General features: G+C 61.3%; 1 protein-coding gene across 1 annotated transcript; it reads left to right on the top strand.

Annotated features, from left to right (window-relative positions):
* Window positions 1-495: 495 nt before the first annotated feature.
* Window positions 496-12,913, top strand: GRK1 (G protein-coupled receptor kinase 1). Its single transcript, XM_005910523.2, has 7 exons — window positions 496-1,185; window positions 5,043-5,170; window positions 6,465-6,622; window positions 7,284-7,367; window positions 9,752-9,876; window positions 11,317-11,518; window positions 12,615-12,913. The coding sequence occupies exons 1-7, from the start codon at window positions 496-498 to the stop codon at window positions 12,911-12,913; spliced, it is 1,686 nt and encodes a 561-aa protein (XP_005910585.1).
* Window positions 12,914-13,342: the final 429 nt, after the last annotated feature.

The following is a 13,342-nucleotide window of genomic DNA, read 5'->3' as shown; positions in this document are numbered from 1 at the left end:
TAAACCATCATTCGCCGGTCTTCTCACTGATCGCTTTTCTAAAGACGAAAATGGCACTCGTGAGGAAAACCAGCCATGTGCGTGAACTGAGCTTTCTCCTGGGCCCCGTGTCCCCACCAGGAAACAGAGGAGAGTCTGGCCTGTCTGTTCAGGCCAGCAGGCTGGACAGGGCCGCTCCCATGAGGCAGGGGCTCCGGGCTCGTGAGGTGGGCCTGGGCCCCACGTGTCCTTCCTTGCAGGAAGCAGTGGGCGCACGGCCGGGCTAATCCGCCTGCGAGCAGCTTAGGGATTGTCTTTTGCTGGCACCTGCTCGCTGCCCTGCACGTCCTCCACTCTGGCCGGGATTTAGCCCAAGCTGCGTCAGCGGGCTTCCCGGGGCTCCCACCACCCAGCCAGCCTCCCGTCCCGAGGGCGGGCACAGGCCACAGGCCAAGGGCGGCGGATCAGTCCGGCTGGGGACGCGGGAGCCGGACGTGGAGAAGGCCCGGCGCCGGGATGGATTTCGGGTCCCTGGAGACGGTGGTGGCCAATTCAGCCTTCATTGCGGCCCGGGGCAGCTTCGATGCGAGCAGCGGCCCGGCCTCTCGGGACAGGAAGTACCTGGCCAGGCTCAAGCTGCCCCCGCTGTCCAAGTGCGAGGCGCTCCGGGAGAGCCTGGACCTGGGCTTCGAGGGCATGTGCCTGGAGCAGCCCATTGGCAAGCGGCTCTTCCAGCAGTTCCTGCGGGCCCACGAGCAGCACGGGCCAGCCCTGCAGCTCTGGAAGGACATCGAGGACTACGACACGGCCGACGATGCCCTCCGGCCGCAGAAGGCCCAGGCCCTCCGGGCCGCGTACCTGGAGCCCCAGGCCCAGCTCTTCTGCAGCTTCCTGGATGCGGAGACGGTGGCACGGGCCCGCGCGGGGGCGGGGGACGGGCTTTTCCAGCCCCTGCTGCGGGCCGTCCTGGCGCACCTCGGCCAGGCCCCCTTCCAGGAGTTCCTGGACAGCCTCTACTTCCTGCGCTTCTTGCAGTGGAAGTGGCTGGAGGCCCAGCCCATGGGCGAGGACTGGTTCCTAGACTTCAGGGTGTTGGGGCGGGGCGGCTTCGGGGAGGTGTTCGCCTGCCAGATGAAGGCCACCGGCAAGCTGTACGCGTGCAAGAAGCTGAACAAGAAGCGGCTGAAGAAGCGGAAGGGGTACCAGGTGCGCTGCGCTGCTCGGGGCGCCTGGGTGGGGGTCGGTCCCCTGCGCCCCCTGGTCGGACCCGCCTGTCTGCACAGCGGCCGAGCGCCTGGCCAGGGCCGTGGGCGCGGGTGAGGCTCCATGCTGGACCTGCGGCTCGACCTGGCCGCCTACTCTGGGCCAGGCCGGGTGGCCGTCCTCCGCAAAGCGTGGCCTGGGTGTAGCTGGCAAGGATGCTGTGCCAGCTTCCTCGTCCTCCTCGGTCTGTCGGCGCCCCCACGAGACGCAGCAGCCAGTGCCGGGGAGGCTGGATCGGTTCCCCAGACCCCTTCCTCTGGCTTCCTGGGACTCCCTGGTTGCACAGTGAGGAGGCTGCCCAGGGTGTCCCCGTGGCCAGTGCGGGGAAGCTGGGGAGCCTAGCTCAGCGCTGCCCGGGTCCTGGAGGGGGCAGGGGTGCACAGGGGGCAGAGGCTCCCCTGCTCTGCCTCTGGCATCAGGCTCCATTTGGGCGGGATCAAAGTGGCTTAGTGTCTCGGATACTCGTCTCCGGCAGCAGTCCGTCTAGCGCCGTCGTTCCCATTCTGGGGCAACAGCAGCCCCCCCGCAGCACCCCGCCCAGGCCCCTGATGGCACTCTGCCCGATGGACTCTGGGGCAGCGGTCACCCTCAGGGCCATCTACCTGTAATCTTAACCCAGCCATTAGGGAACTAAGCTGCTTCTCTCCCGAGTTCAGGAAACTTACTGAACTTTTACAGTAAAATCTGCCTAAGATCTTCCCATGCAGTGGAGAGAAAGGGCTTCCGAAATCAAGAAGGGCTCTTGTCCTTACCCAGCACAACTTTTAGAAGCACTTTAAACAGACTTCATAGGGTTTTAAGATGAGTATAGAAAGTGACTAGGGGTGCGGGGTGGCTTGGGAGGGTGCTGGCCAGTGGGCCTGGCTGATCTCCACTGTCCAGAGGCCTGGACAGGAGGAGAGGCGGGTCTGCAGAGGTGGAGCTGGAGGGAAGGCCAGTGCTCACAGGTGCCCAGGGACCCGCGTGACCTCAGGGGCGTTTGCAAGGCTGGTGGTGGGAGCCCGCTTGCTCCAGGCTCCAGGAACCCTGCAGTCCCTGCACATGACGGGTTCCCAGGCTGCACCCTGTCCCTGCGAGATGGGGCCTGTGAGGCACGTCACTCAGTTACTTACAGCTGCTCTGCTGCTGCTGTTCAGTCACTCGGTTGTGTCCGACTCTGTGACCCCATGGATCGCAGCGTGCCAGGCCTCCCTGTCCATCGCCAACTTCTGGAGCTTGCTCAAACTCACATCCATCGAGTTGGTGATGCCATCCAGCCATCTCATCCTCTGTCGTCCTTGTCTCCTCTTGCGTTCAATCTTTTCCAGCATCAGGGTCTTTTCCAGTGAGTCAGTTATTCTCATCAGGTGGTCAAAGTGTTGGAGCTTCAGCATCAGTCCTTCCAATGAATATTGAGGACTGGTTTCCTTTAGGATTGACTGGTTGGATCTCCTTGCAGTCCAAGGGACTCTCAAGAGTCTTCTCCAACACCACAGTTCAAAAGCATCAATACTTTGGTGCTCAGCTTTCTTCACAGTCCAACTCTCACATCCATACATGACCACTGGAAAAACCATAGCTTTGGACTAGACAGACCTTTGTTGGCAAAGTGATGTCTCTGCTTTTTAATATGCTGTGTAGGTTGGTCATAGCTTTTCTTCCAAGGACCAAGTGTCCTTTAATTTCATGGCTCCAGTCACCATTGCAGTGATTTGGAGCCCCTAAAAAGAAAATCCACCATTGCTTCTACTTTTTCTCCCTTTATTTGCCATGAAGTGGTGAGACCAGATGCTATGATCATAGTTTTTGGAATGTTGAGTTTTAAGCCAGCTTTTTCACTGTCTCTTTCACCTTCAAGAGGCTCTTTAGTTCCTCTTCACTTTCCGACATTAGAGTGGTATCATCTGCATATCTGAGGTTGTTATTTCTCCTGGCGATCCTGATTCCAGCTTGTGCTTCATCCAGCCTGGCATTTCACGTGATGTATTCTGTGTATAATTTACATAAACATGGTGATAACATACAGCCTTGTGGTACTCCTTTCCCAATTTTGAACCAGTCGCTCTGTTCAGTTCAGTTCAGTTGCTATCGTGTGTGACTCTTTGTGACCCCATGAACTGCAGCGTGCCAGGCCTCCCTGTCCATCACCAACTCCCTGAGTCTACCCAAACTCATGTCCATTGTGTCGGTGATGCCATCCAACCATCTCATCCTCTGTTGTCCCCTTCTGCTCCTGCCTTCAATCTTTCCCAGCATCAGGGTCTTTTACAATGAGTCAACTCTTCGCATCAGGTGGCCAAAGTATTGGAGTTTCAGCTTTAGCCTCAGTCCTTCCAATGAACACCTGGGACTGATCTCCTTTAGGATGGACTGGTTGGATCTCCTTGCAGTCCAAGGGACTCTCAAGAGTCTTCTCAACACCACAGTTCAAAAGCATCAATACTTTGGTGCTCAGCTTTCTTCACAGTCCAACTCTCACATCCATACATGACCACTGAAAAAACCATAGCCTTGACTAGATGGACTTTTGTTGGCAAAGTAATGTCTCTGCTTTTTACAACCTCTAGAGATCAAATTGCCAACATCTGCTGGATCATGGAAAAAGCAAGAGAGTTCCAGAAAAACATCTATTTCTGCTTTATTGACTATGCCAAAGCCTCTGACTGTGTGGATCACAATAAACTGTGGAAAATTCTGAAAGAGATGGGAATACCAGACCACCTGACCTGCCTCTTGAGAAACCTATATGCAGGTCAGGAAGCAATAGTTAGAACTGGACATGGGACAACCAAATAGGTAAAGGAGTACGTCAAGGCTGTGTATTGTCACCCTGCTTATTTAACTTCTATGCAGAGTACATCATGAGAAACACTGGGCTGGGAGAAGCACAAGCTGGAATCAAGACTGCTGGGAGAAATATCAATAACCTCAGATATGCAGATGACACCACCCTTATGGCAGAAAGTGAAGAGGAACTAAAGAGCCTCTTGATGCAAGTGAAAGAGGAGAGTCAAAAAGTTGGCTTAAAGCTCAACATTCAGAAAACGTAGATCATGGCATCCGGTCCCAACACTTCATGGGAAATAGATGGAGAAACAGTGGAAATAGTGTCAGACTTCATTTTTTTGGGCTCCAAAATCACTGCAGATGGTGACTGCAGCCATGAAATTAAAAGACACTTACTCCTTGGAAGGAAAGTTATGACCAACTTAGACAGCATATTCAAAAGCAGAGACGTTACTTTGCCAACAAAGGTTCATCTAGTCAAGGCTATGGTTTTTCCAGTGGTCATGTATGGATGTGAGAGTTGGACTGTGAAGACGGCTGAGCGCCGAAGAATTGATGCTTTTGAACTGTGGTGTTGGAGAAGACTCTTGAGAATTGCTTGGACTTCAAGGAGATCCAACCAGTCCATTCTAAAGGAGATCAGTCCTGGGTGTTCATTGGAAGGACTGAGGCTAAAGCTGAAAGTCCAATACTCTGGCCACCTCATGCGAAGAGTTGACTCATTGGAAAAGACTCTGATGCTGGGAGAGATTGGGGGCAGGAGGAGAAGGGGACGACAGAGGATGAGATGGCTGGATGGCATCACTGACTCGATGGACATGAGTTTGAGTGAACTCTGGGAGATGGTGATGGACAGGGAGGCCTGGCGTGCTGTGATTCATTGGGTTGCAAAGAGTCGGACATGACTGAGCGACTGAACTGAACTGAAAAAATATATCTGCAGCTCTGTGTTTTATTGGGACATTTTCCGGTTGGTGGTGCTTGGCTGTTGGGGCGGCCTTTCTCTCCTGCCTGAACCTGGGCCTGCTCTGCAGGGCGCGATGGTGGAGAAGAAGATCCTCGCCAAAGTGCACAGCAGGTTCATTGTGTCTCTGGCCTACGCCTTCGAGACCAAGACGGACCTCTGCCTAGTGATGACCATCATGAACGGAGGTGACATTCGGTAAGGCTCCTCTCAGCCTCGTGGGAGCAGGGCTGGAAGGGCTTGGCTGACTGTGCAGGGTCTCTGGGGCCAGAGGGGCTGCTTCCCACGTGCTGAGAGTGAGTGGCGAGGAGGAGAAATCCTGTCATTATCGAGCCTTCTTCTCTGTCTTCCGTTTGCTGGTCCTTGAGGCGTCCGTGGTCTCAGTGAGATGTGGGGGCCCCGGAGTCAATGACAGAGCTGGAAGCAAGGCGTGAGGACGTTGGAACTGCAGCTTGGCCATCAGCCCGTGGGGAGGACCAGAGGGTCTGGATTTGCGGGGGACCCAGGGGCCTGACCCTGGGCTCTCACGAGGGAAAGGACCCGCCGGTCAGCTGGGCAGCTCGGCCATGCTTGGCCAGCGCTGGTCTGTGCGACGGGGATAAGGATAAACACCGGTGCTCCGTGGCTGCCACGGAGAGTCGGCTAGGGCCTCTGAGACACTTAGGGACTCACACGTCCCTCCCGAGCGTGCAGGGCCGTTGTCGGGCCCCGGCCCCCGTCCGGGCGCTCCTGCACTGAAACTCGGCTGGGTGAGTTGTTGGCCGCCCTTCCAGGTGAGGGGCTGAGGCTCTGGCTGAGTTGCCTATGCGTGTTCATGGAGGAGGAGCCAAGGGTCTGGAGTGTGCAAACAACAAGAGACCGACCTTGACGCTCCGCGTGCCTCCACGCCCACCACGCCCTGCAGGGTGCTGGGGAGGCGGTGTGATGTCCTGTGTGCACGGCCCTGCGCTGCGCCGGGTACTGTGTCGGCCTGTACACTGCACCGAGCCGCGCTGGGTGAGGATGCCCCTGCCACCCTGCCCTGTCGCAGCCTCTGCTGTACCACGCTCCACTGCTCAGCGTGGTGCTCTTATACTGGGTTACGTTATTCTGCACCGTACTCCATCATACCAGGCCGCAACCCCTGCTGGAGCGAGGCTCTGGGTCAGCCGCTCGCGTCGAGCGGGCCTCGGGCTGCTCACGGCCTGCCTGCACCTCCCTTTGCCTGGCTCCTCTGCTGGTGGCTTTGGGGCCCATTTCCCAGCCCTGTGGGCCAGGGCCGGGGGGCGGGGGTGTGGCTGGGAGAACCGCCTGCTCCTGCCGGTACTGGCTCTGGAGAGGGAGGAGGAGGACGAGGACACCAGGGCCGGGGTTCCGGCTCTGCCGCGGGCTCCTCAGGCCGGGCGGCCTCAGCCCTCGCCGTTTCCCCAGGGTTTTACTTCCCGTCAGAACTGTGGGCCTGTGGCTTGTGGTTGTGCCAGAGATGCACGGGCTCCACGCGCTCCGCCCCCAGGTACCACATCTACAACGTGGACGAGGACAACCCCGGCTTCCAGGAGCCTCGTGCCATCTTCTACACGGCCCAGATCGTCAGCGGCCTGGAGCACCTGCACCAGCGGAACATCATCTACCGAGACCTCAAGCCCGAGAACGTGCTGCTGGATGACGATGGTGCGGCGGGCTCCCTGCCCTCCTGCCTCCCCTCCTGCCTCCCCTCTCCAGCCTGACAGGCCATCATTAGGGGAGGGACCAGCTTTGATAAGTGCTGGTTATAGTTCCATGGCACAAAGACCAGCTGACGCCTGTTTATTGTTCGGTCAGTGATTATCCCCAAGGGAAATCTGGAGCGTGCCTGGGCACCCAGGGCTGCAGGGAGTTGGTCCAGGTGTCGGGAGTGTGTGGAGCTGTTAGTAAACAGTTAGGGCTACAGCCAAGTCCCCACTCATCACTTTCCTTGCTGCCTCTGTGAGGAGTCAAACCGGGCTTCTTATAAGAAAGCGACTCCAGAGGCCGAGGCCTCCTGTAAGTGACTTTAGGGCCCCCTTCCCATCAGAGGCTGGTTGGACACCTGACGTCCCCATAGGCCGAGGCTGCAGAGCTCGCGGAAGAGGCTGGCTGGGGGCCGGTGACCTGGACTCCAGCTGCAGGTGCTGCTGGACACCCCCGTCTGCCCACAGCGAGGAGTGGGGTCTCCTGTGTGTGCCATGCTTGTGCGTGTGCCTGGTGTGCGTGTGTGTGTGTGCAGAAGCTGACCAGGGCTCCCGTAGCTCCAGGAAGACCAGGGCCTCTGTTTGTGGGGCTGTAGGTGACCTGAGCTGTGTTTGTTCTCCAGGCAACGTCCGCATTTCCGACCTTGGGCTGGCCGTGGAGCTGAAGGCAGGGCAGACCAAGACCAAGGGCTATGCGGGGACCCCAGGTGAAGGCTCTCTGGGGGCGCAGCCTCTCTGGGGCGGGGGCAGGGCCTGTCCTGAGGTCCCGTGGCCTGGGGTAGGGGGCATGGTGAATACTGGGGTGGCAGAAAACTGCTCTGCCATCTGTAGAGGGGGCAAGGGGCATGGCCCGTCCTGGGGTCCCACATCCTGGGGTCCCGTGGCCTGGGGTAGGGGGTATGGTGAACGCTGGGGTGTCGGAAAACTGCTCCCTCATCCGCAGAGTAGGCAGAGATACAGCCGGGGGCCTGCACAGCTGTGCGGAAGCGGCACCTGCACCCACCCTTGGGGACGGAAGCTCCCCAGCGCCGCCGTGGACAGAGCCTGGGGTCCGTGCTGAAGGCGGAGGGGCAGAGGGAGGGGGCACGGGGTGGGGGCCGGGCAGGGGCTCAGCTGTGGGCATCCCGGGGGGCAGACGGGGAGATGGCCTCGGGGGGCCCCCGGCCCACCCCTCCCCACCCCACATGGCCACGGGGAGGCTGTGCAGTGGGGGCTGCCCTTGTCCAGAGCGTGTGTGTGTGTTCATGCGAGCATGCCTGTGGGGTCCTGCCCCCATCCCCTCTCACCCCTTGCGGGTGGGAACAGAGGCTTCACAGCGGGGTCGGGGTAGGGGTCTCACCACTGAGGCCCCTGGGGGCCGCCGGGCACCGAGACTCACACGCAGACTGCCGCGCCCTCCATGCTCCCGACGGCCCTGGATTTCTGCAGGCTTTCTCGGCAGCTCTGCTCCTCCCGTTTGCTCAGCTCTGGGAAGAAAGAGGGGCCCGGGGCTGGGGCCTCTGGGTTACGTTCTGTCCTATCCTGTGCTCTCCGCTCCTTTGGGGGCTGTCTGTCCCCACGGTAGGTCTTTCTCATCTAGGGCTTTATTTAGGTAAAGGTTCTGTCTTGAATATTCCGGACCTTGGGCCAGATCTCTGAGGTTCCTCCCTGGGCGTGAGCGTGTGAGGCAGACGCCTCTCGCCTCTTCCCGGGAACCGCGTCCTTAGGAGAACGCCACAGGGGCTCCTCCCCGGGGCCAGGACGCAGGCCGCTGGACCGCAGGTGTGGCCCGCCCCGCTTGCAGGGGGTCCTGCTGGCCGCCAGGGGGCGCCAGGCCTCGCCGCCGGACCGCCAGTGTGGCCCGCCCCGCCTGCAGGGAGCCCTGCTGGCCGCCAGGGGGCGCCAGGCCTCGCCCGGCTGGCGCTCCGTCCGCGGGCTGCGCTGAGCCGGGCCTTTGAGGTCAGGCGCCGGGTGTGGCCGCGAGCAGCCCCGCAGGGCTTGGGGTCAGGGGTGTCCAGTGAGGCCTCACGGAGCCCGCCGTACCTTCTTCCCCGGCCCCGCTTCCTCCAGCCCGGGTCAGCCGCAGTCCACCCAAGCGGGGACTTGCATGGCCGAGCAGTGGGGAGGAGACGGGAGGTTCCCCCCGAGGAGCTGACACCCTCCCGGTTCACTCCTGGCCCCCCACTGATCCTTCTTTCACGCGGCGACTTTCACCGTCGCCACTGAAGACCGCGCGGCGCGGAGGGCAGGGGCCAGCGGGCTGTCTGCCGCAGGGACGCTGCGTCTCCGGGGCCTCCTCCTGGACGTTTCCATGGAGAACGGTGGTTGGTGAACGTGTCTTTCTTGAGTCTGCGGCACCTGGACGGCAGTGTAATTCCCTGATGGGAGGCTGCGTTCGGGGCCAGTGATTCTTCTGAACTTGACCTGCAGCCCCTGGGAGAATGTCCTGTGGTCACATTCCCCCTTGGGAACTGGCCACAAACACGGGCAGACCCTGCAGGGCTCAGAGAGGCTGGAAACAGACACACGTTCAGCTTTGGTTTGGGGGGACATCCAGTCATCCAAGCACAGAAGCCCCCGACTTCCCGAGCACCCCTCTGCCCCAGGAGTGCCCCATGGGCCCCAGATGCTGCCTGTCTACCTCCCCACGTGCCAGGCTGGCCTCCACACTGGGCCTGCAGGGCTGGAGCTTGGGGCGGGCTCCAGGGTGTCCCCTTCAGCTGGTGGGTCCCAGCTCCCCAGAGGTGGAGCGCACAGGCCACCAGCGTCCAGTCTGCTCTTTGGACACTGGGGCTCCGGCTTCTCCTATTGTGCCCTTTTGGGTGGCAACTGAGCGCCTGCCTCTGACCACAGCCCCGCGAACCCGCAGACCCCTTGTGAGCCTCAGACGCCCAATCCATCTGCCATGGGCACCAAAGTGGGGCAAGATCCGCCCTGGGTGGGAGGGTCTCTCCTGGGAGCGGCTGTGCCTAGGGGACACTCAGGACAGGGGGGCACCTCCCAGGGGGCGGGGGTCTGCCCCATGTGTCATGGTACAAGGACCCTGCTGGCTCCAGGGAGACGGGGTGTCTGCTCCTCTTGCTGGCTGCTGAGTCCCGCTCTTCTTGCCCAGGGTTCATGGCCCCTGAGCTCCTGCTGGGGGAGGAGTACGACTTTTCCGTAGATTACTTCGCGCTGGGTGTCACGCTGTACGAGATGATCGCGGCCAGAGGGCCCTTTCGAGCCCGTGGAGAGAAGGTAGGAGTGCCGGTGGTCCTGTGTGTGTGTGTGGGTCACAGGGGCAGCGTCCCCCGCTGACCTGCCTGTGGCCCTCCGTGGGGAAGCACTGGGTTCTTGGGGCACGTCTGCCCTGGGCAGGAGGGGGACATGGTGACGTCATCCCTGGTCTCCAGATGCCAGCCCTGCCCCAGGAGCAGCTCGGCCTGGAGGCTCTCCTCCCTCGTGCTGACTGCAGGTCCTGCTCCAGGCACAGCAGCGTCCCTGGGTATCCTGGGGCAGTAGGCACTGAGGGGCTCTGGGCCGCGGAGGCCCACTCCTGCCTGGGGGCGGCCCGTCACCTCCCCGGGGTGCTCTGCCCTGCCCAGCAGGGCCTTGAGCAGAGGCCTTCCGGAGGCTCCGTCTGTGTTCAGAACAAGAAGACCAAAGCAGACTGTCCCGTGGGCTTCACGCCACCCAGCTCGGAGCTGGGGTGAGGGGGCTTGGTGTGGACGGCACTTCAGACGAGGCTCATCTGCTGTGCCCGCGGCCCCTCGGCCTGCCTGGAGGTCTCAGCTGTCCGCCTCTTCTGCTAGACCACCCCGGGGCACCCCTATCCAGTCCCTGCGCCTCTCCCAAGACAGTTGGGAGAATAGACCGGGTCCCCCAAGAGTGAGGACCTCCCCTCGACAAACATGTAGGGCTGTTCTGTGTCTGCACCTCTGCCTTGAACCAGCGAGTCTCCCCGACCGCGGCTCAGAAGAGCAGCAGGATGGGATCCACGCTGGCCTCGGGACCAAAGCCCCCTCAGGGCCTGTGCTGACCCCACAGCCCTGCCAGGGTCCCTGTGTCCTGGTGAAAACCAACATAAGGAGCTTTTATGAGAAAGTGAACTATCCCGGTCTGTCCACTCTCTGGTCCATCGTGGTCCCTCCAAATGTTCTGTGGTCCATCCTTGCTCTGTTCAGTGGTGAGGGGCCCTGGATACACCCACGACATGGACAGGTCACGATGGATGCAAGAACGTGGGCCCCGAAGAGTGACTCTAGAAGACTCCACCCCCGGGAAGGTTTAGGAGTTTCAGGAAGGGCAAATCTGACCGACAGGGAGAGGCCTGGTCAGCGTTGGCTGAGGTGGGGTAGAGAATTCCAGAGCGACTGTCAGGGAGCTCCCTGCTGATGGAGTCACTGGAAGTGGCCCCTATGCTCTGGGGAGCCGGCTAGAACTGTGGCCTCATGGACCCTGTGGACGCCTGCCCCTTAGAAGCTAGAGGGGAAGGTCGTAGGGGTGCAAGTCTCCGCCTTCAGGGTTTTGTGCCCTGACAGCGAGGCTGAGCCTGTCCCTGGGAGGGTGGTGTGCACCCCTCCTGAGGCTGGGCCGCCTGGGCCGCGGTACAACTGTGTCTGCAGCTGCGGGGGGTGCCAGGCGGCGGGAGGGGCCCCGTGGAGTGACTGGGCAGACGGTGCTGCACCCGCCATGCAGGTAGAGAACAAGGAGCTGAAGCAGAGGGTCCTGGAGCAGGCGGTCACCTACCCCGACAAGTTCAGCCCGGCCAGCAAAGACTTCTGCGAGGCACTGCTGCAGAAGGACCCTGAGAAGCGCCTGGGGTTCCGGGACGGCTCCTGTGATGGGCTCCGCACGCACCCCCTCTTCAGAGACGTCAGCTGGCGGCAGCTGGAGGCTGGTACTGCCCATGGGGGGCTGGGGCTGGGTGAAACCCACGACCACTCTGTCCCGTGGGCATCTGGAAGCTCAGTTTGAAGCTGGCAGGGCGGGCGGCCTTGGCAAAACCCCCGCAGCATCCTTTGCCCGACGGTGCCATGGGCCCCATTCCCGCTCGTCACAACAAGCCCTGGACCGGACCTTCTAGGGTCGGGCCTCTCGGGCACCCTCGGAGGTGGCAAGGGTTGAACGGGTCTTGTTAAAGGCACCCTGACCCGCCTTTGTGCTAAGCACCCGAACCCGTGGCTGGGCGCTTCCTTTAAGGAACCCGCGAGCCAAGTCAAGCAGGGTTTCTCCAGTCGTCATCCAACCCGAGTTTGCTGCCGGGTCTTTGGTGAGCAGGTGTAAGTGAGCATGGGCGTGTGCGAGTGTGTGCACTTTACGAGTGTGTGCACATGTGAGTGTGTGCATGTGTGTATCAGGGGGAGACACCACACCCCCCGAGCCACATCCCAGGAGCTCGAGCCTGAGACCTCACGGCCCGATGCTCTCGTAGGAGTCACCTTTGAGGGAAGGGTTGGGTGGAGGCAGCCCTGGCTGAGCTGAAGGTGCCGGCGCCCGGGGAGCCACCCAGACCAGCCCTGGGTGGAGTTGGTAGTGTGCAGGGGGCCCGGCAGCCCGAGCGGTCAGCACCCAGGAAGCTGGAGCTGGACTTTTGTCCCGAGGCCACACCCAGCTGGGCTGACTCCGCCCGGGTCCATGCGGATGAAGTTGGGGCTAGAGGGCAGGCGTTTATCCTGAGCGTCTGGGTCCACCTGCAGGCCGGAGCCCAGTGCGGGGCCGGAGGCACGGCGGGGTGAGGGTGGTGAGGCTGGCACAGTGCCCACCTTTGTGATGGGCTTCCTGGGAGGGCGGAGAGGGTGGCAGGTGTGGGCTGGGTTCTGATGACAGGAGTCCAAATTGGACTGAGTGTCCAGCCTTTCTCGGCACCCTGGGGGGGGTCTCATGGCTCGTCTCTGCCAGGGCAGCGTTGAGGGGGCAGACACACGGGGCTTTCAGCAAGCGGCCCCCTGGCCCCGGCTGTCGGCTCAGGCTCGGGGTCTCCTGTCCCCCTGCAGGGATGCTGACCCCGCCCTTCGTCCCAGACTCCAGGACCGTCTATGCAAAGAATATCCAGGATGTGGGTGCCTTCTCCACGGTCAAGGGCGTGGCCTTTGAAAAAGCGGACACGGAATTCTTCCAGGAGTTCGCCTCGGGCACCTGCCCCATCCCCTGGCAGGAGGAGATGATCGAGACGGGCGTCTTTGGGGACTTGAACGTGTGGCGGCCCGACGGGCAGATGCCGGACGACATGAAGGGCATCTCTGGGCAGGAGGCAGCCCCCTCATCCAAGTCGGGCATGTGTGTGCTTTCCTAGGCCGGCCACGGTGCCCGGTGGGTCAGTGAGCCCTCCCACCAGCTTCTCAGCACAGGAGGAGGAGGCCGGTCCAGCCAGACCTCCCGCCCCGGGTCAGGAGCGCCAGTGGGAAATGGTCCACTTTCTGGTACCATTTCGCTCAGAAAGGATCCAGCGCTGTTTCTCGAATGGAGTCCACCCTGACACACGGCTCTCCAGGGTGCTGGCGCAGATGAGCAAGCTGTCGGCCCCCAGGAGAGGGGCTGGGCTGGGGTTCCTGACACCTTCACGGCAGCTGGCCAGGCCCTGGCTTCTCAGGGCTGGTGCAGAGGTTGGCAAACCCTGGCCTCAGGGCTTGTGGGCCCCCCTGGAGAGGCCGGACTGGTGACCTAGCCCGTCTCCCTCAGTGCCCAGCTGCTGGACCTGCTACAGCCGCCAGTCATGGTGGGG

The sequence above is a fragment of the Bos mutus genome, chromosome 12 (assembly GCF_027580195.1).
Source record: "Bos mutus isolate GX-2022 chromosome 12, NWIPB_WYAK_1.1, whole genome shotgun sequence".
Taxonomy (NCBI): Eukaryota; Metazoa; Chordata; class Mammalia; order Artiodactyla; family Bovidae; genus Bos; species Bos mutus.
This window is presented reverse-complemented; position numbering and strand designations above follow the sequence as displayed.

Bases quoted from the DNA above. Each gene is read 5' to 3' on its own strand.
- GRK1 (XM_005910523.2), top strand. From the start codon at position 496: ATGGATTTCGGGTCCCTGGAGACGGTGGTGGCCAATTCAGCCTTCATT. The intron at 1,186-5,042 runs GTGCGCTGCGCT...CCTGCTCTGCAG, and splicing joins AGAAGCGGAAGGGGTACCAG to GGCGCGATGGTGGAGAAGAA. The intron at 7,368-9,751 runs GTGAAGGCTCTC...CTTCTTGCCCAG, and splicing joins GGGCTATGCGGGGACCCCAG to GGTTCATGGCCCCTGAGCTC.